At 39.8% G+C, this 20,688-nt stretch overlaps 1 protein-coding gene across 1 annotated transcript in view; it reads left to right on the top strand.

The window, feature by feature from the left end:
• The first annotated feature begins 12,079 nt into the window (after window positions 1-12,079).
• The window catches only part of kctd16b (potassium channel tetramerization domain containing 16b), a 95,110-nt gene continuing 86,501 nt past the window's right edge, over window positions 12,080-20,688 (top strand). The window contains exon 1 of the mRNA XM_084940637.1: window positions 12,080-13,926. Coding sequence (XP_084796763.1) covers window positions 13,089-13,926 — 838 coding nt within the window. The 5' untranslated portion in view covers window positions 12,080-13,088. The remainder of the gene's footprint in view (window positions 13,927-20,688) is intronic.

Genomic DNA, 20,688 nt, shown 5'->3' with positions numbered 1-20,688 from the left:
TACTGTTTACACTAAATTCTGATCCTAAAATTAGCTCAAATCAAGACTCATCAGACCCGGCAACAAATTTTCAGTCTTCAGTCGTTCAATACTCGTGTGCGTTGCTGACAGGAGTGGCACCCAGTGTGGTCTTCTGCTGTGGTAGTCCATCTGCTTCAGGGTTTAATGTCTTACATATTCAGAAATGCTTTTTTGCACACCTTGTTCGCAACGAGCGGTTATTTGAGTTACTGTCATCATCCTCTCAGCTTGAAGGAATTTTCGTTCAGAGAGCTGCTGTTCACTCAATATTTTCTCTTTTTCAGACCATTCTCTGTAAACCCTAGAGATGGTGGCGTGGGAAAAAAATCCCAGCAGTTTCCGAAATACTAAGCCCCTCCCCCTCTGGTACTAACAACCCTGCCACATTTAAAGTTTTAACATCACCTAAATAACCTTTTCTTCCCTATTCTGATGTTCGATTTGAACTCAGAGGGCGATCTTGATCATATATACATGGATAAATACATTGAATTGCTACCACCAATCAACCATTGCTTGCTGATTAAACATTTGTGTTGAACAGACGTACCTAACAGAGTCGCTGGTCAGTGTATGTTTTTATCCCTTGCTTCAAGATTGCTCCAGGATGAATCTATTACAGGCTATTTTTGTGCAAGAAACAGGTCAACTCCTTTCCCAAAAAACAATCAACCAAAGTGCATAAAAAACAACAACAAAAGAATGTCATTAAAAACCCTTCTCATGCTGTGCAGCCCTGGCATGGATCATTTCTCTGTCTTATGAAGAACAAAATCAATTTGATGCAGGGAACATGAATTCTTACAGCAAACACCCATGACTAATCATAAGCAGAAATGAGTTGCTTCCCCTTCATTGCCTCTCATCTTTCTTTAGACTTTTAATCATCTTTAAACTTGAGGAACATGCCTTTCTTTTTAATCCACTTAATTAAAGAAAATTGAAAAGTGCCAGAGAGGGTAATTGAATTTAGGGTACTGTATTGCCATATGCTGTCATAATTGCCCTCTTATAAAAAGTCTCTGTTATAATCCTGCTGTCACTGCCTGCCTGGATGAGTGGATTAAAACCATTGAATTTCCTCTATTGAAGCAAACCTTCGTCTTCAACCACCTACTACACCCCCGATTAAGATTTCACCTGCATCAAGCAAGGAAAAACTTATAAATTTTATAATATGTTCCCCTGAAAGAAAACTATGCAGATGGTAGGTATTTTTCCTATTCAGTAATGCATACTGAACATTTTAACGAGCACAGAACTAATCCTGTCTCCTAAAATTCATTTCCATTACAGCTAAACTGCATTCTCAGTTACATTTTAACGCAAATGACGGGGCTTCACAAAGCACACAGAGCTCTAAAGAAATGAATCTTGAGAACATTTACAAGGTTAACTTCAGTTAATTCATCGAATTCATTTCCTCCCACCCTATATGACTGCTGCAGAGATCATAAATTAGTAGGCATCTGGTTCGCTGGAGCAGCTTTCTCCATTCTATGAGTTAGCTACACGAGCACTAAAATGACAATAGAAGACCTGAAGAGTTTGAGAAGTTTATTCCAAAATGAGATTTTTACCCTCTTGAGGTTTTTAAAAAAGAGAGTTAGTCAGCACACATTATCTTCAATATAATATGCAATAATATGATGTCTTCTGTGATATACCAATGAAGTATGAGGTTAGCTCTCAATGCTTTCTTGATCTGTATTACACAAAATTATGCAAGGTAGCTATGGTTCAATGTAAACCTTTGTTTGCAAAATGAGAGATAAGAATTGAAGCATTTTAATGTGTAGTGTGGACTTTTGCCAGCTTTTTTCCTTCCTGCCTCTGGTTGGCATAAAGGGACAGCACCATTCGACCCACGAGTGTTCTACCTGTCAAAACAGATTTAGGAGCTTCTAAAATAAACCTCATATTATGAATAGCTGCATGGCTTTGGTTCTCCTTCTTATTTCTATGCTTCCCTCACAGACATCCTTCCAAGTTTTACTTTGCAGTTTACTTCTCTCACAAGGTTGGCCATGATGATTCCATTCACTTTGAGATATGATGAACATATATTATTTTTAGCCCAGTGAGCTGATGCTGTGATGTGTGTGTTTCTTTTTTTATGAATGCAGCTTAAAGGAGAGACGTCGGTATTTGAATGTTGTTCACTGTCTTGCCCTTTATTGCCATGAATTCCCAGTTACCACAGTTACTCACATGGGATTTGGTAATGAAGTTTATGGTGAAAAGTTTATGACCAGTGGCTTTGGATCTGGAGATAGTAGGTCATCTTTTAATTGGAAGGTCAGTGGTCAATTCCTCAGCTCCTCTGGCCTACATTTCAAAGTCTCCTTTGTCGAGATACTGAATCCCAAGTCAATAATCAGTATATCTGGGATATATTTGCAAATGTGTGAATGTTATTTGTTGCTTAAAAGTGCTTAAAAGCACTTCAAGTGCTCAGTATGAATAGTAGTAAAGTGCTGTACAAGTACCACTTCATATACCATGATAGCTAACCTTTCAGACCTTTCTTTCCTTCAAACGCATCAGTGTCATTTAGGAGAAATAACAGCTACATGTCTCTTTCATTACATGCATCACAGTATTATAATTACTGCCAATGGAATAATAAATATGTGTCCCATAATGAGAGATTTCTCTCTGTATGACTGTTGACTGTCAGCAGGAGGAGAGATAAAAACGCTGGCTCATTCTGAGGGACGGACACAAAAACCTGAGCCTTACTATTTTTGTCTTTAATGCTAATAAGCACCAACTGGACTGGTAATATCTTAATGAGATTTCACATCATTAATGAAAAAAAAAAAAAAAACAAGTATGAAAGCCAGAATTATAAGCCAGAAACAATCAGCGTGGTCTGTGCTTTAACAGCAGAACGAGATAAGAACATGAAATTAATAGAGTTGTACTGCAACTCCTGACTTCCACAGAGAGTGAACTGCATTGTAAACTGCGACTAAAGCTGCAATCGTTCCCAAGATTTGTAATTCTTGTTGACTTGTTCTGTGTGTGGGGTGACTCCCCACTGGATGTTCTGTCTTTCTGAGGAAATTAATGATGGCAGAAGCGAACTGAGACCCAAATCTTCTACTAACTGTCACCTTCATTTTCTCACACACATAAATGATTCATTTTCACTGTGTCTGCTGAGGGCTTCATACACTACTTGAATGCTTCTTCGCCCATTCTACTGTAATATTGAACTGCATCCAAGTTACATAGTGCTGGATTGGATATAAAGACAAATGAAACACATTTAAAGCATTAAAACATGAACAGCTGAAGAGCAAAATTGGATGCTATACCTTTAAAGGGGTTTTACAGTTCAAAGGACTTGTGGAGATTTGGCCCTATCAAGAGATTTGTCACACACTGAGGACCTGTGGAAACCACCAAGAGTCTGTAAGCAGGAGCAAGAGAGAGATTGTGATGCAACACACAGACACACACTCTCTTACACACAGGGAGAGGCAAATATACACACCACACCAGTACACCAGCATGGCTAGCTACCCCCTCCACAGTGTTCCCATGGCCTTTGTGCTGACAGAGAGAGAGAGCGGATGCTTAGCAACATCTCATCTGCATGGTTTGCCAAATCAACAGGGTCAACATCCCTTTAGGCTTGGAGAACTCTGCTGTGCTGTGCAAGGAGCTGCCTCAGACATGCAGAGCCTGGTGCAGATGTGGGAAGATTCTCCTCATTGCAGATATCTCTCGGAAGCTGCTTGGTATCAGTATTCACCTTCAGGATATATTCTTCTTAAAACAGAGAAAATGTTACCATTGTGATCACTGACCATTTGCTCCTATTTTCCACTGTTTCTGTTGTTTCAGGAGATTTTTTTGTCAACGCTTTGTTATGCACACTGCTGCCTGTATTAAGAAATATGGACTTTACTGTATGTAACTTGCTCCTGAATATCCTTTGTAATTTCCTTGGATGTACAGTACATGGCATCAACCTGACTGCATGGCTGCTCTGTACATTTTACTAAAGCTTATCTGTGTGTGATGTAATCCACATAGGAAGATGAGTCAGTATGCACTTACACACAGTCTGACTCGATGGATTTTTTTTCTTTTTTAACAAATGAACAGAGATTTCTTCCTTCACTGTGGAGCTGTCAGATCCTCCACCCCCTCCCATCCTTTCACTACACCCACAACTTGATCCTGGCCAACTGCTTTCTGAGTCCCACATGGTGCAAATTGAATCAAGCGCCAGCTACTGTAAGATACACTGAAAACCTCCTGGTTTTAACACTGCATACAAGTTTGATTATCTCTTCATGTGCAAAGTTTCTACATTTGTTCCAAGAAGTGAAAAAGAACTTTAGGAGAAAGGTCTGGCTACTATTTTCATTTTTAACAGCAATACTCCTTTCTGGTCAGAAATATTTCTGACCGGAAAGGAGTACTGCTGTTAAAAATGAAAAATGAAAAATGAAAAAATAATAAATTATTTCTGACTGAACTTATTCTAAACTGAACTTATTAATAAATTAATAAGTTCAGTTATATTTCTACAGTCAGTTATTATCAGACTGCCTTAAGCACATCTTGTGAAAAGGAAAACAGAAATCTATCTGATACAGTATCCCTGAAGTTAAAACTTGGGAGGGTATTGTAACTGAGAAATTTATTGGACATGTTTAAATATCTGATCGTTGTTAATATTTCATATATATATATATATATTTTAGCTGCGCCTTAGATAGAGCACTGACCCGAACATAGTGTATCTCTCCTCTTGGCCAACTTGGTTTGGCTCCAGTTCATCTTGGGGAATACGCTGACAAGGTAAAAATTTTAGAAGGTGGTTGGATGGTGAATTCATGGATGGATGGATTGTTTATCACTTTTTGTGAAGCCTATAGTTAGCTTGTCTACTTTGTCTTGGTTTGCCTAAGTTATGTAACATTCTAACACAGTCCCCCTTAACAGTTAGAGGAAAAAACACACCGATTCTAATGAGTGAAAATCACAAATAATGGAAGGTAAATGTTGCGCTCCAAACTGTGATGCAGTCTTGCAATTCTTTTGTATCTCGTCTTGTTCTCTGTGGAAGCCACAGTACATGAGATAAGAGCCTTGAATACAGCAAAAGATCGTAGACCTCTAAAAAACAAGGCCTTCAACATAAATACATTAATGCTATGACAGCACAAACCAAACTTTTAAAAAAGCTAAAAAAGAAACAAACAAAAAACCCTAAAAAACAGCAGGATACCTAAATTAAAACTATGGATCAAAATCTAAATTGGAAATACTAATTTGCATCTGTGAGACACCGAATGCAATAATAAATACCATCTATCATTTAAGAGTTTGAAATACAATGTATCTACAAAGAAACTAATCTCATAGCACATGTATGAAATAAACAAAGAAATGCAGATGCATTAATACCTATATATTCATAATATAAGTTATTAATATTATTATTAAAATGTAAACACTGGTCTAGAAGAAACCACACAAGTGAATTCTTGCTGGAACAATATGCAGTGTATACTCTCTTGATATCTAAACAGCCAATCACCTGGAAGTAACTCAATGCATTTAGTCACTTAGGCATGGTAAAAACAACCCACTGAAGCTCAAACCAAGCATCAGAATAAGGATGAAAGATCATTTAAGTCATTTTGAACATTGTTTGTGCCAGACGAGCAGGTCTGAGTGTATCAGAAACTGGTGATCTACTGGGGTTTACCTACAAAACCATCTCTAGGCCTCACAGTGAGCGGTCCAAGAGAAAAGAAACAGAGCAAATATCCAGTGAGTGGCAGTTCTCTGAGTGAAAATGCATCGTGTTAGAGCTTAGAGGAAAATGGCCTGACTGCTCCGAGTTGATAGGAAGTAATTCAGCAACCAAAAGGTATGCAGAAGAACATCTCTGAATGCAAAACTTTGAAGCAGATGGGCCACAGCAGCGGAGAAAATCACATTGGATGCCATTCCTGTCAGCTAAGAACAGGAAACTGAGGCTATAATGCACACTGGCTCACCAACATTGTTCTGTATGGATGTTACAGAGGATTGGAAAAACATTGCCTGGTCAGATGGGTCTCGATTTATGTGACATTCAGGTGGTAAGATGAGAATTTGGTGCCAGCAAAACCAAAGCATGGATCCATCTTGCTTTGTATCAATGATTCAGGCTTGTGATCTTTTCTTAACACACTCTGGGCTCCTCAGTAGAAACTGTGCACCATTTATGCCACAGCCTATATGAGTATTGTTCTTAAACACGTCCCTCCCTTTATGTCCACAACATGCTCTTTTTCTAATGGCTGCTTCGACGCTCATCTCATCTCAAAGTGATTTCTTGACTGTGACGATAAGTTAACTGTACTCAAACGATCTACACACTCACCAGCAACTGTGTGATACTATCATGTTGATATGGACCAAAGCATCTTGTTGAATTGATGCCATGGACAATCAAAGCAGTTCTGAAGGCAGAACTGGGGTTAAACCTGGTATTAGCAAGTTGTTTGTAACAAAGTGTGTTCCCATTGAGTAGATTTCAAGCTAAAACCCAAAACAATTATGTAAACACTGAACATCACACAGGATGTGTGTCAACTGGGTGTATAGAACAAACACAGGAAACTATTATAGAAATGTTCTTGATCAGATCTTAATTTAGCAGTAAGACCTACAGTCATCTCTGTGCAGATACACTCGTACAAAGCCTTGGCTCAGTTGGTTGCATCCAAAATATCTTTGGATCTTAGATTTTGATGCTCTGTTTAGACTTGGCTGCAAGGATCCACCCGCTTCCTTGATGCCTTCTCCTGTACAAAAAGTAGTGCAACACAGACACACGCACACACACACACACACACACACACACACACACACACACACACACACACACACACACACACACACACACACACAAGACACCTGCAGTGTCAATGTTAGTGAGTGGGATGACAGCTCTGCTGCTATGTTGCTGGCCAAAAGACAAGCTGAGGCGTTCAACTTCCCAGCTCTCTGTGGTGTCTTTCAGTCCTCTTCTTATTCTGGCTCCAGGAGTTGCTCGTCTGTCCCTCACCAAGCTACTCTGCTCTGGCTGCCAGAGCCCTTAATGTTTAGTGGGCTTCCTGGTAACTAGCCATGTCTCCAGGGAGAGCAGTGGGCCTAGTTTAGCAGGGAATAGCTTCATGGCCTTGTGCAGAGAGTGGATAAGGAGAGGTTTTCAAGAGTAGAGCAACAAAGTGACACAAACCAAGACCAAAGTCATTTTTAACCTGCTGAAATGAATGATACTAAAAAAAAAAACCCATGTTGCTGAAATTATATTGCTCCATTGGCAAGAGGATATAAAACTGTCAAAATTCATAGACATGCCCTCAATTTGTCAGTCTTGACATTTTGAACCACAGAGGATTACTCTCTGCTCAAGATTGTTTGTGGGTCACATTACTGACATTGTATTATGAGATATGATGATTGTGTCAAACAGTTCAATCTACTTCCTCAGTGCAACTGACTCCCAAATTAGATCTGTTTGTTGGAACCAGCTAAAAATATCTTGTTTAGATACCAAATCTGGGGCATCGGGACTTGTTACCGACTCCCACAAGGACTTCACTGAATTGATGTTTGAAGATTGATATCAGAGAGACAAAATATTCCTTAACGATAATGAGTTCATTAGTGTACTTCTAAAACAAGCCAAAAAATTGCTCAGCAATGTTTAAAGGCACATTTGAGAATGATGACTCATTGCTTTAGTAGAAGCAGGTGTTGGAGAGTAAACACTTTCAGGACAGAGTTCATTCAGCCTGCATGGATCATCTAATTGAGTCGGAGTATCAGCAAGTTATTGTTTTTTGGTTTTGTGTATGAATAAATAAAAACAATAATGAAACAAAGATCTATATAATTCAATTAACTAAAATAGAGCCTTTCCTTTTTCAGACTGTTACAATTGTGGACCATGGTTTTAAATTAAACAAACAAAAGGAAAAAAGAGTTTTCCACTTTAGATGATTTAGTATTGATAAGCTGTATAAGATCTTTTTAAAAATCTGAACTATTAATTGGGGCAAAAGTGTTTTAGTCTGTTTAATGCAGTGTTTCGCCACAAGGTGATTGTCAACATCAAAAAAAATGTTTTTGCAATTAGCAGGCTCTTAATTGCTGCCATTCCACCTTCTGGTCATATGCAAAATAGAAGCCACCAGCTGTATTTTTTCACATTTCCCACACATTTACATACATACACGGATCAGGCATATCAATATGACCACCTGCCTAATATTGTGTTGGTCCTCCTTTTCCTGCCAAAACAGCCCTGACCTGATGAGGAATGGACTTCACTAGACCCCTGGAGGTCTGCTGTGGCATCCTGTAAGTTACGAGGTGGGCAACTTACAGGATGCCATGGATTCGAGTTGTTTGTCCAGCATGTCCCATGGATGCTTAAGTAAATTGAGACCTGGGGAATTTGGAGGTCACGATAACAGCTAAAACTCATTGTTGTGCTCATCAAACAATTCCTGAAGCATTTTATCTTTGTGGCAGTGCACAAATCCTGCTGAAAGATGTCACGAGCATCAGGGAATACGGGTGTACATGGTCTGAGACAATCGTCCAGCCAATACAATTTGGCCCTTGTCAAACTCGCCAAAATCCTTATGCTTGCCCCGTGGGGACAAAATGTTTACTTGCTCCCTCATGCGTCCCACCAACTACCAGCTGCCATGATGAAGAGGTAATCATTGCTATTCACCTCACCTGTGTGTGGTCAGAATTTTATGACTAATCGGTTTAGTTTTTAAGAAAATCATTCATGCACACACAGACACAGCCTCGTCTCACCTCAGAGGACATTAGCTTCCATATAGTATAATCCACTTAACCTAACTCTAACCCTATCCACTATCTGATTAACTCTTAATCTAACCTTAAACTGAATGTTAACCCTAAAATTTACATATGCCATAGAACCTGATTTTACTTGTCATTAAAGTGAAGTCAGGCTATTGCAATGTGACTGCACAGATTTATTTGCCCACATCATTAGTCATACAAGCAAAACTGCACACATTGCTCTCAGGCCCTTTAATTTCACAGTGATTCAATAAACTTGATGGCTCCCTATTGGTAGCAACGATTAATTCAAAAATTATGCTAACACTAATATGCTTTAAAGAACACCAATAATCACTTTCCTCGTGTATCTGACTGAAATGACTGCTCTCTTGCAGAATTCCGTGCTAACATGCTTGAGTTTTTTCCTAGTGAAATTTTGCAAATAATAAATAGCTGTCTACACATAAATAAAAAAAAAGTTAAAGTACACGTTGAGAGATAACTAAGGTTTTCATAGAAACTCTTGGTAAATCCTCTCTGAGTCGGCTGAATTTATGCATTGAATGTCTGCCTGCTGTACTTGCAGATTTCCCATCTAAGGCCTGGCATCATTCGGTGTGGCTGTAATGAGAGATGGAAGTGGGAGTAGTATGCTGTTTATTTCAACCATCTGTGACTGGCCTGAAAATTTCCCTTTAATAGTTTTCTCTGCACTGCACAGGAAGAAAATAACTGTGCTGCCAGTTGATCTGTATCAAGGAAGAGGAGTGCTCACCAAGTCGCTTTCTTTTTCAAGTGAAAAATTAAAAATCTCTGTGATATAATGTCTCTCTTTGAAAAACTGTAAATTATTAATGTTGCCGCTGTGCTCGCAGAGTGAATGTTTGTGTATATTTTTAATTTGTTAATGTGAAACTAAAATGATTTTAAAAACATGGAGAGCAAGGACATAATTTGGAAATTGCGACTACTGCACAAGCATGTTTTATGAAAACCTAGTAAGTTTGACATTATAACCCTAACAGAATAAATCAGAATCCTGCAAAAGATAATTTCCAAAATAATTCAAACCTATGTTGATACTGTACATTGTGACCTGAAATGCAGGCACGGTGCACAAACCATAGATGAATGTGTCTGGTGACGGTCTTGCTGTGTGTTTCAGAAGACTACACCAGTGAATCAAGTGCTCTTTGGGGACAAAGAAAGCTAAGGTGAAATTAATTTTGTCAGCACAAGCAGGTTCAACTCCTTACAGGTGGTCAATCGTCTGCTCTTTAAATAGCACCACAGTGGGGAGTGTTGTAGTGCTCACATGTATTTATGAAGACGCAGCCGACATGGCCTACTTCTGGGTGACTGCTGATGTCCCAGCTGGGCACACCTCCTCTCTTTCTACATGTGTGTATGTGTGTCTGTTTGCATGATTGTACTTTATAGGAAGTTTTGTGCGACTTTACAGCTAAATTGATGGTAAACCTGGTGACTTAATTCTCAAGCGATAAAACCAAAAAATAAAAATAAAAAACCCAAATGGTCACTTTTTTCTCTCTAAGAATTTCATTTCCAGTAATTTTTGTGCAAAACCTGTGAGGTGTGGGTGTTGTGTTAAAGCAAAATTAAAAGTTTAAAAGTGCTTTTAAAAAACCCACATGACACCGCATCCCATAGAAAGGCATTAATAGCACTAAAAGCACTGAATGCAGGATGAGATTGTGCATTAATACCAAATGAAAGAGAATCAATTCCAGTATAAATGTTTTAGTGACTTTACTTTTTTAATTTATCTGCTGCATTTGATTGCCTCTGTGGCAATGTTGCTTTAAGCTACAGTTAAAATGGATGAAAATTAGAATTAGCCCTGAAATAGAAAAGTAATGGCATCATTTTCTCAGTGGTAGGGCGGACACAACAGTTAAGGAATATGCCTGAAAATGCAGCTTTGCTTACAGCAGGGTTGGTTAAAAGTGGACAGATGAGCTCCAAAGGAAAATAAAAGGCTGCTGAAGGCATTAGGTCGTAAATCAATCAATCAACCAATCAATAAAATACAAAAATGATTTGGACTTTCTGCGATCCAGCAGACTACATATACTTCATTCTCACCCAGACTTCTTATACACAAGTCCCTCTTTGGTTCTGCAACACTTTCACCATGCAGTAACTGAATTCTGTATAATGGTCATGTATAGTGCTGACTACTTTTGTCCCCATGACATAAAATTTTGATTGAAAAAAAAGAAAGAAAAAAAGATCCCTCTTTGTAAAACTTCTCCAGAAACAGAAAAGTGACAATCCAAGCCTTGGAATGTCTGTCTGGAAACTTTGCAAATGCAAATGCAAAACTAGCGCAGCATGCATAAATGCATTAATTTACACTAACTGTAAACCAAAAACCTTTCACCCACTAATTCCATCACCTCTCTGTGCGAGGATATGTCCATGGCACTGAAAAAGGAACTTGGGAGGGAAAACATAGGGAGGCGCTGTTGTTCATTTTACAAAGCAAATGCTGAAGGCTCACACAATTTTTCAATTCAAATGTTTTTTTTTTTCTTTTTTCGCAAGCGTTTATCTGAATTTTGAATGTAGGTATTTGGACTTTGGATTTCAAGTTGTAAAACAGTTCTAAAGTGGAAACTGCAAATATGTTGCACGACAGTAACGCACTATGGTAAAAAATAAACGTGTCCTGTAATGATGTATTTAAACTAAATGCCATGCAAATGGATTCAAGCTGCGGGTCAAATTACAGCATTGTGCTCTCGTTATAATAATGGCACAGCGATGGATGGAACATTTCTTCCTCTATGCACTGTAAGCGGCTGGGAAATCTTAAAAAAAATATATTTTTCATTGCAGCTCCTTAACCTAAGACAGCACCAGTTTCCCCACATTTGCATACAGCGGTGCTAGTATTACAAATGGCATAGGTTAATATAGCAAACTTTAGTGTGCTGTATATTCAAATAGGGACAAATGATTTTTGCTCACATGCGGGGTTTACTTACACAGATGCCTGTGTTTGCATGCGGGTACATGTAGGAGAGAAGGGGCAACACTGAAGACACCACCCAACTCTGTAGGGGAAGGGAGGCGGTACAAGTGTATGCGAAGGAGAGTGAGGAGAGTGTATGTTAGTGTGCGTGTGTGTGCTGAGGGAGGGGGGAAGGGGCTGGGGGGGGGAGAGAGAGAGAGAGAGAGAGAGAGAGCGAGAGAGATGCTCGTTTCAGTACCGCGGACAGTTCCCGGTAATGCAGCCAACAGTGGTTCGGTCCTTTCTACTGCTTTAAAGAAAGAAAAAGAAATCCAAACGGAGGTTTTAACACCTCTTCAGGACATAAAAAAAAGAAAAGAAAAAGAGTCGTATAGGGGTTTTATTGTGTTTTTTTTAATGAATAGGAGGGTACTTTAAATCAGCGCGCACCAGGCGACATGTCTGGATGTTGTGACAAGCTACAGACAAAATGATTAGAGGACTGTGTTTGCAATCTCTGCGAGGTTTCTCGTCACTGAAAGGCTTTTTTCCTCCTCCTGTCAGTCTCTACAACCTTCAAAATCGTCTGCTCTTGAAAGGAAGTTAAAGAAAAAAAACAACAAAACAAAAAGAGAAAAGTGACAGCGTCGCATTTGCACCTTTTTTCATTTCGGGCTAGATTCTAAAATAAGTTGTTCGACTTTTTTTCTGGTTACGTGCGTTTGTGGAAAAGGACATATTTCTATTGGATGTTACTTTCAAAAACTAAAAAGGCAAGCAAGGCAAGTGCTTTCCCCCCCTCCATCCGGTCAAATAGCCTTCTTCCAGCACTCACTGGTTTTCCATGTAGGCTAATGCTCTTTTCCCAGAGGCGAAGGGAGTCCCACAACCACTAATGCAGTCAGCTTTTTGATGCGCCAGAATACACTCATCCTCTCTTACAACGACGATTCTTTACTCCATTCAAGTTGCTCTTTTCAGTTTTGCCAATTCGAGACTACGAAGTGACATCTCCCTCTCCATTTTCGACAACTGTTAAAGACTGGTAGGTGATAATGGCAATGCAGCCATGAAAAATGCTCATTCGGATCGCTGTGAGATGAAGTTGGAGGTCCTGCGTCAAAATAACAGGGGGCACAGCTCGGGCAACTTTTGACACAGACCCATCGCTTTTTTCTTTCTTTCTTTCTTTTTTGAGACTTGTGATTGAAAGAGGTGTGTAGCCTGCTTGGAGCTGTTCATGACGGAAACGATGGCGCTGAGTCTAAACTGCAGGACTAATCCCAAAGAGCAGGCATCAGTTCAGAACAGTTTCCCAGATGTTGTTGAATTAAACGTCGGGGGACAGGTTTATTACACGCGTCACTCAACTTTGGTGAGCACCCCGAATTCGCTGCTCGGTAAGCTATTTTCTTCTAAAAAAGACGCATCTAACGACTTAGCAAGAGACCCCAAGGGTCGATATTTCATTGACAGAGATGGCTTTTTATTCCGGTACGTGTTGGACTACCTCCGGGATAAGCAAGTTGTCCTCCCGGACCACTTCCCGGAAAAAGGGAGGCTCAGAAAAGAGGCTGAATACTTCCAGCTGCCCGACCTGGTGAAGCTGCTGACCCCTGAGGATATCAAGCAAAGCCCGGACGACTACTTCCACAGCGACTATGAAGATGGGTCCCAGGGTAGCGACCACCGGCAGTGCCCGCCACCCTCTCTCGTTCCCGCCGACAGAAAGAGCGGGTTCATCACTGTGGGGTATCGAGGGTCGTGCACCATGGGCCGTGAGAGTCAGAGTGACGCCAAGTTCAGGAGGGTACCTCGGATACTAATATGCGGCAGGGTAGCCCTTGCCAAAGAAGTGTTTGGGGAGACGCTGAACGAGAGCAGGGACCCGGACAGGACCCCGGATCGGTACACCTCCCGGTTTTACCTCAAGTTCAAGCACCTGGAGAGAGCTTTTGACATGCTGTCGGAGTGTGGTTTCCAAATGGTGGCCTGCAACTCGTCAGTCACAGCTTCGTTCGTCAACCAGCACACAGAGGACAAGATCTGGTCCAGCTACACAGAATACGTTTTCTACCGTAAGTCACAGTGGTGCGTTAGTGAACGAAAGGTCACCGTTTGCAGGCGTGCACGCACACGCAAACTTGGAACGCCGCTAGAAGGCGCACATGGGTTGTCAGCTGGCGTGAGGGGAATATCTGGCTGTGGGGATGGGTGGGCCTTCCTAGCTGTGGACTCTTTTGAGTGGTGTGAGCGTGCCGGTCACTTTATAGTGGGTGGTGAGATCCGATTGTCTGTATGGCAGTGCTCTTACACCTGACTTCTGCCAGCAGATTGTCTCGTTGACCAGCAGCCTGGAAGATTTCCACGATAAAGAACCATTATATATAAATTCCTTGCATGGATTCCACATTTATGTGCCCTGTAGGTAGCCTGGATCTTCCTCTTTAAATGCAAGCACAGCTGCAGAGTCAGGTTTGCATTCTCAGTTGAAGTCTGAAGTTTTGTGGAGTGAAACCCATTAGAGATCATTTCCTGTAATTGAGGTTAAGCAAAGGTTTTCCACTTCTCCCTGGAAGCAGTGAAACCTTCGCAGCTAACATATGATTGACAGGCTAGTCTGTGTTCCGATTCTGGCGTGTTCAAATCTATTACAGCATGCTGCAGCCTTCAGTGGGCTCTTATATTTCAAACGATTTAACCAGATTTTAAACATTTCACAACCATCTGAGCCAAGGCAGTTGTGAGAGCAGTGATTCATCAATGCTTGCCATTTCTTATCATGGTACAATTTGCTATTCCACCTCCTCTCTGCTTTTATCCAGCCCATCTTTTCAACTTCTTGCATTCCCTCATAGCTTTTGCTACTGCTTTCCTTCCATTTTGCCATCTTTGCTGCTCAGTAGCTGCTGGCAGAGTGGTAGTAAAGAAGATGTCATCATGACTGTTATACTGGCTCTCATAAGATTTTACGAGGCAACAAAAACATCCATATTTTTTAATCTGAGAGTATATAATTGATAACAAATGTCATACTGATACTGTGGATGTGCTTAAGTTTTCAGTACCTGACTACTTAGATGACAAAGCTTTTGTCACACAACCCCTGAAATGGTAGCAGGGGGGCATTTTTAAGAAACCAAGAACAATTCTGGAAATAAAAAGGCCTCAGATTTGATTTGACATATTCTAAGATAAAACCAAGTCACTCAACTACCTCACTGCATTTGATCAGGAATTATATCATCGCATTATGAGTACATGTAAAGACTATGTGATCCTATACTGCTCATAGTTACCATCCCGTTCAGTTTCTTAATGTGGAAACAGTGTTTGGTTCATAGGTTTTTTGGAAAATGGCACATTTTTCTCTAAATTTTGCCTCTGTACACCTAAACAGAGTGTTTTAAATAAAAAATCAGTTTGTTGGTTATTGGATGGATATTTCAAAGGATTTTATTTCAGTCAAGGAGAAATAGTCATGCAGTCATGCACTTTAGTTGTCTTCTGTGGTCTTTCTATGTACCAGATTGTTGATTTTGCCATTCTTAAAGTTTTTCCTATCTCCCTCATAGCTCTATTTGGGGTTTCCAGTTTAATGATGGCCTTATTGCCATCATTATTTGCATGGACATCTCTGCAGACCTCATCTTGAGATGTCAGAGAAAAGCTGAAACTACAAATTACAAGTTCAACGCTTGGAATCAACTCAACATGTTTTATATGCATAATTTGCCATGAAATAATAAGGGAAGAGACCTCATTTGGCCATAAAACGTCTTGTCATTCAATTCAGATTACTTCTGAGCCTCTGAAAAGGACTATGTATAAAAATGGCTGCAAGTCCTAAAAATGATTGCACTTCTTTTATGAAACTTTTTTGAGTTAAAGCTGAAAGTCTGCAGTTCAATCACATCTTGACTATTTCAATTAAAACTGTGCTGGTCTATATGTGCAACTGTTCAAAAACTAATGGACAGAACTGAATGTATCAACAGTTTTATATTAAATTTAAGTCTTGTCACATAAGCAAGGTACAGAGGACAGCATCGTGAATATAGATGCAAATAAAACATTTTAAAGCTGACAGCAGTGTTGTGCCAGATATCGTCACGTGAAAAAATAAAGGAGAATATGTTTCAGTGTTGTCAAAAAAAGTTACAGTTCTAAAAAATAAGAGTTGTGACCCTGACTTATCTCCCAGGTAACACTCGTAATGCTGCAATCTCTCGGTTTAGTATTTTGTGAATACATGTTCATTTTGCCGATAATTACATTATATTCTATGCAGACTTCTGACTGGCATCCTTTTTATCCCAGCAGAAAAAGAAAACAGTGCAAATCAGCTTGTCTGTTGCAGTTTTTAGCAGCAGCCATGTTCTAAATTCCTATTCCATCCTCATTCCCAAGACATTTGTAATTACATAGCAGACCGTTCTCCTACTTTAAAGAACTGCAATAAAGCATTGGACACTGTTTTATATTCATACGATTTTGTATTTCAAAAGGTAGGCATCTAACCCAGTTTTTTAGCACCACTGGCTTTGTTGTCTCATCTCAATGCCCAATCCTCCAGATGTTTGGCAAGTGAAAAGAGTTCTGAGCTAATCTGCACAATTTTTTACATTTAACATTACATTCTAAAACGCTTATTTTTTTTAAAACATATTAATACAATAAAATAAGGCCTTTATTAAATATTACAATAATCTTTTTTTGTGCATCAACAAACTTGTCATTGCCCCCAAACTTATGGACCTGGCTGTTTTGCCTTTGTCCACAACTATGGAGAATTTTAAATCAAACATTCAAGGTGTGATTGAAATGCAGACTTTCATATTTAATTCAAGGGGTTTAACTAAAGTTTTGTTTTTAGTGTTTAGGGTTTATAGTAATTGGTACACATAGTCCAACATTTTCAGAGGCTCAAAAGTAACTGGACAAACTAACATCTTTCAGACATTTTTAAATGAGTGCCTGATGTTTAGAATCCAGGGACATAACAAGATACTGTGTTTTGTCCCTTGAGATGCTCTGCTAGGGCTTTACCATCAGCTGAGACTTGTTCGTGGGTCTTTGCACTCGGTTTTGTATTTACTAACTGAGAAACATGCTTTAATGGGTTGAGATCAGGTGACTGACTTGGCCATTGCATTGAGAAACCCTCGGGTTGCTTTTACAGTATGCATTGGGTCATTATCCATTTGTACTGCAAAGTGCTGCGCTGTTAGTGTTGCAGCATTTGGCTGAATCTGAGGACAGTATAGCACCGTACACTTCACAATTCATCCTTCTATTTGTATGAGGAGTCACTTTATCAACAAACACTAATGGCAGCCTGTTTGACATGAGCTTTCTTTCCTTTTAGTTTTTTCTCCTCACATAATTCATTCTGCTATTTTTAATCTTGTCTGATCTTGTAGGTTGTTTTAGATATTCTCGACAAAGTCTAATCTGGCCTTTCTGTTATCCATTCTTTTAAAAAAAATATCAAATTGTTGATTTGGCCCCCCTCTGTGAAAGGTTTATTTGGGGCTTTCAGCCTAACAAATATTGTCCTCTCTTGTGTATGTGTGTTCTCATGTCACACACATAAAACTGCTTGTCATTCAATTCTAGTATCTTCTGCGTGTTGTGTCACTTGTTGATTAATTTGGAATGGTAAGTGGACTGGTTCTTATGTAGCACTTTTCTACTTTGCCTGAGCACTCAAAACGCTTTATGTAACTTACCCCATCCATAACAGCTTCTGCTGAAGTGCTTTCTATCTAACAGTTGCAAACATTCATACTCCTATGGATGCATCAGAGAACATCTTGTGGTTAGTATCTTGCCCAGGGATATTTGGCATGCACACTGGAACAGCCAGGGATGAAACCATCAACCTTCTGATTAGTAGATGACCTGCTCTACCTCCTGAGCTACAGTCACCTCAGAATCCAGTATAGTGGTGTAGAAAATTATATATTTGAAAAAATAAATAAATAAATAAAAAAGGAAAAAACAAGCAAACTGATGGACCTAACTGCATTTTTTTCCACCTCTGGGATGAGGGCCAGAGCCCCTGGTTTCAAAAAACACAGAGTCATGCATTCATCAGCGGCCTTGGGGAAAACCAGTGCTAATCACATCAGTCAAATGAACATGTGGTCCCAGAACAAACTGAAGTAATTAAAAAAAACAAAACAAAAACAAAAGAAAACAAATCAACAATCAAACAGAAAAACGATTTGCAGAACTATGTCCAGAGCTCTGCATTAAATGCCGGCATAAAGCACAATAACTCGAAGGCTCTTGGCTCTCATAACCTTCAGAAGTAGCACTAACAAGCTAAATAAAGTGGTGTTGAGGGCTGCTCAGATGAACACACACACACACACACACACACACACACACACACACACACACACACACACACACACACACACACACACACACACACACACATATACTCACATTGCTTATACAATATCTGTGGACTGCTGCTGCCTTTCCTTGCTTACTGACAAACAACAAATGCTTCCTGGCTTTGTTGACAAATGTTCAGCTTGTTAGAGGCCACATGCTCAAAGGAGAGTTCACAAACAGTGGCAGATGTGCTTTGGCCTGTACTTCACTTCACAGTAGATATGCACACAGGTAAGCATGGTAATACGGAGCTTGTATAATGCTGTGGAATCACTGCAGTCACTGACAGTCCCATGCTTATCTGCCTGTCACATTTTTGGCTCGCTCATCAGCCCCCCTGTCTCCCCCGCCCCCACTACGCACGCACGCACGCACGCGCGCACGCACGCACACACACACACACACACACACACACACACTCTTCCTCTCCTTCATTGTCTGTCTTCGGTCTCTTTTCTTTTCATGTCACCTCATTTTGCTCTAGTCAGTCATACCCAACTCTTCTCTCTTGTCTCGGTTCCCACTGTCCCTCTCCTCAGCTTCATTTTGCTACATGCGCCGCAGGGGTAAGGAGCGCTGTGGCGGCACCAGTTGCCTTTATATGCCTCACTGAAGCGTCACGCCTTCTGTCTTGCTTCTTATTCACATCTTTGTCTGTGTGACTCTGTAATTGTTTATTTTATCTCCAGATTTCTCATTCCTCATTTGAGGTAGTCTACTTTTGCTTACTTGTCATCTTAGGCTGTTTATTTTTTATTATTCTTGTTTCACCTTAGTAATGACCCCTGCACTGAGCAAGTTCCATAAAAAAAGATTTTTCCCACAGTGTTCTGGAAAACAAAAGACAAGTCTGCTGTGTATTTAGCCCTTCCTTTAACCTCACTTAACATCTTTTGGATGAATGGCATCATCAGCTGCAGGTCTTACCAATTACTAATGCTTATGTGGCTGAATGGCCCAAATCTCTGCAGCTAGGTTCAAAATGTTGTTAAGAGTATTCCCTGAAAAGTGGAAGTTGTTACGGCATGACATGGAGGCCTGTTGTTTTGTGATGAGCTCTGCAAAAAGCGCATTTGCTGTCGGTGCAATGTTCAGTTGTTTAAAGAGCTTTGGCCATGTAGGCAATCTACCTGACACATCTATGTTACCATTACCAGCTGTGAATCATTTCCCTTAGGCCTCCCAGAGGGTGGTGTACCAAAGCACCCTACAATTAGCTAGCTAGTATTACCAAAAACATAATTGCTTGTTTTAGTCAAATGAGTATCTTCAGGGAAAGCAGGCTAAACAAGACAATGCTGTGTCAAGGTTTTTTCCTCCGTTTTTTCCATGGATAAATCTTTGCACAGAAACAGTCTTGATTGTCAGCTATCTTGTTATTTTATATTTAGAACACACACAGAGGATAAAAAAAACACACACACAACAGAAATTACTGATCTTTAGACACATTTGGACAAACACTTGATCATGAAATCTGGTCTTTTAATGAAGCGTTTTAATGAAGGTTTTTGTCTAAAAGCCCTGACGTCAGAAACTAATATGTTCCCCTTTAGGAAAGATATGAGATACATTTTGCATATTTGTTCACAGACAGCAGCTCTAACTTGTAAATTTCCATCAGATAAGCAGCAAAGCTGTCCTGAGCCATAACATTTACACCACCATACTTTAGGCCAAACAGAGTATTTCAGCATCTCCTGAAAAGTTCTGTTTGACCTGCACCAAACTGTACCAAAGTCTACTGTTACTTTGGCAAGAAAAAAAAATTGTGCTGCTAAGATAGCTCAGACAGTAGATAGATACAGTGTGACACCAAAAATTACTAAAGTTATGTGCAGATCCTGTGATGGCGTTTTAGGGTTCTTGGAGATGTCTTTCTGCATCCTTCTCTTCCTGAGTTGAATTTGTTGGTGCTGAATGTAATGGCAGTTGCTTGAAATCTACACCACTTGTAGTTGATTTCCCTCAAGGTAACATAATTAATTCAAAATATTTCAAGAGCTCTTTGGATCCTGGCATCATGACACCACACACTTGAATCTCAAACAGATTAATTAAGACATATTTCACCTGCCACTTCATAAACTGGTTCATATCGTTGACAGTTTAGAACTCCATCCACCCAATCATGCATCCATGCATCCAACCATTTTCTTCTTCTTATCCTGATCTAGATGTGCAGTTTCCCTGAGACCATCCCTTTGTGTATTTAAATCATGGCTATAAGTAGAAAAAGTGAATTGTATGAGTATGTCATTTGTATTAATCTGCACTATTTAAAAAATGATTGGATATTTGTCTTGTAAAAACATGTTAAGGAAGCAAATCTATCGGCTGTACTTTTTCAGTGACTCCAGATGCTTTGCTTAGGGGCACTGCAACAGTGGATGAAAAGGTAACTTACCTTCTATTCCCAACATTGTCAGCCT

The sequence above is a fragment of the Perissodus microlepis genome, chromosome 10 (genome assembly GCF_051167445.1).
Source record: "Perissodus microlepis isolate ML-2025 ecotype Zambia chromosome 10, ASM5116744v1, whole genome shotgun sequence".
NCBI lineage: Eukaryota > Metazoa > Chordata > Actinopteri > Cichliformes > Cichlidae > Perissodus > Perissodus microlepis.
This window is presented reverse-complemented; position numbering and strand designations above follow the sequence as displayed.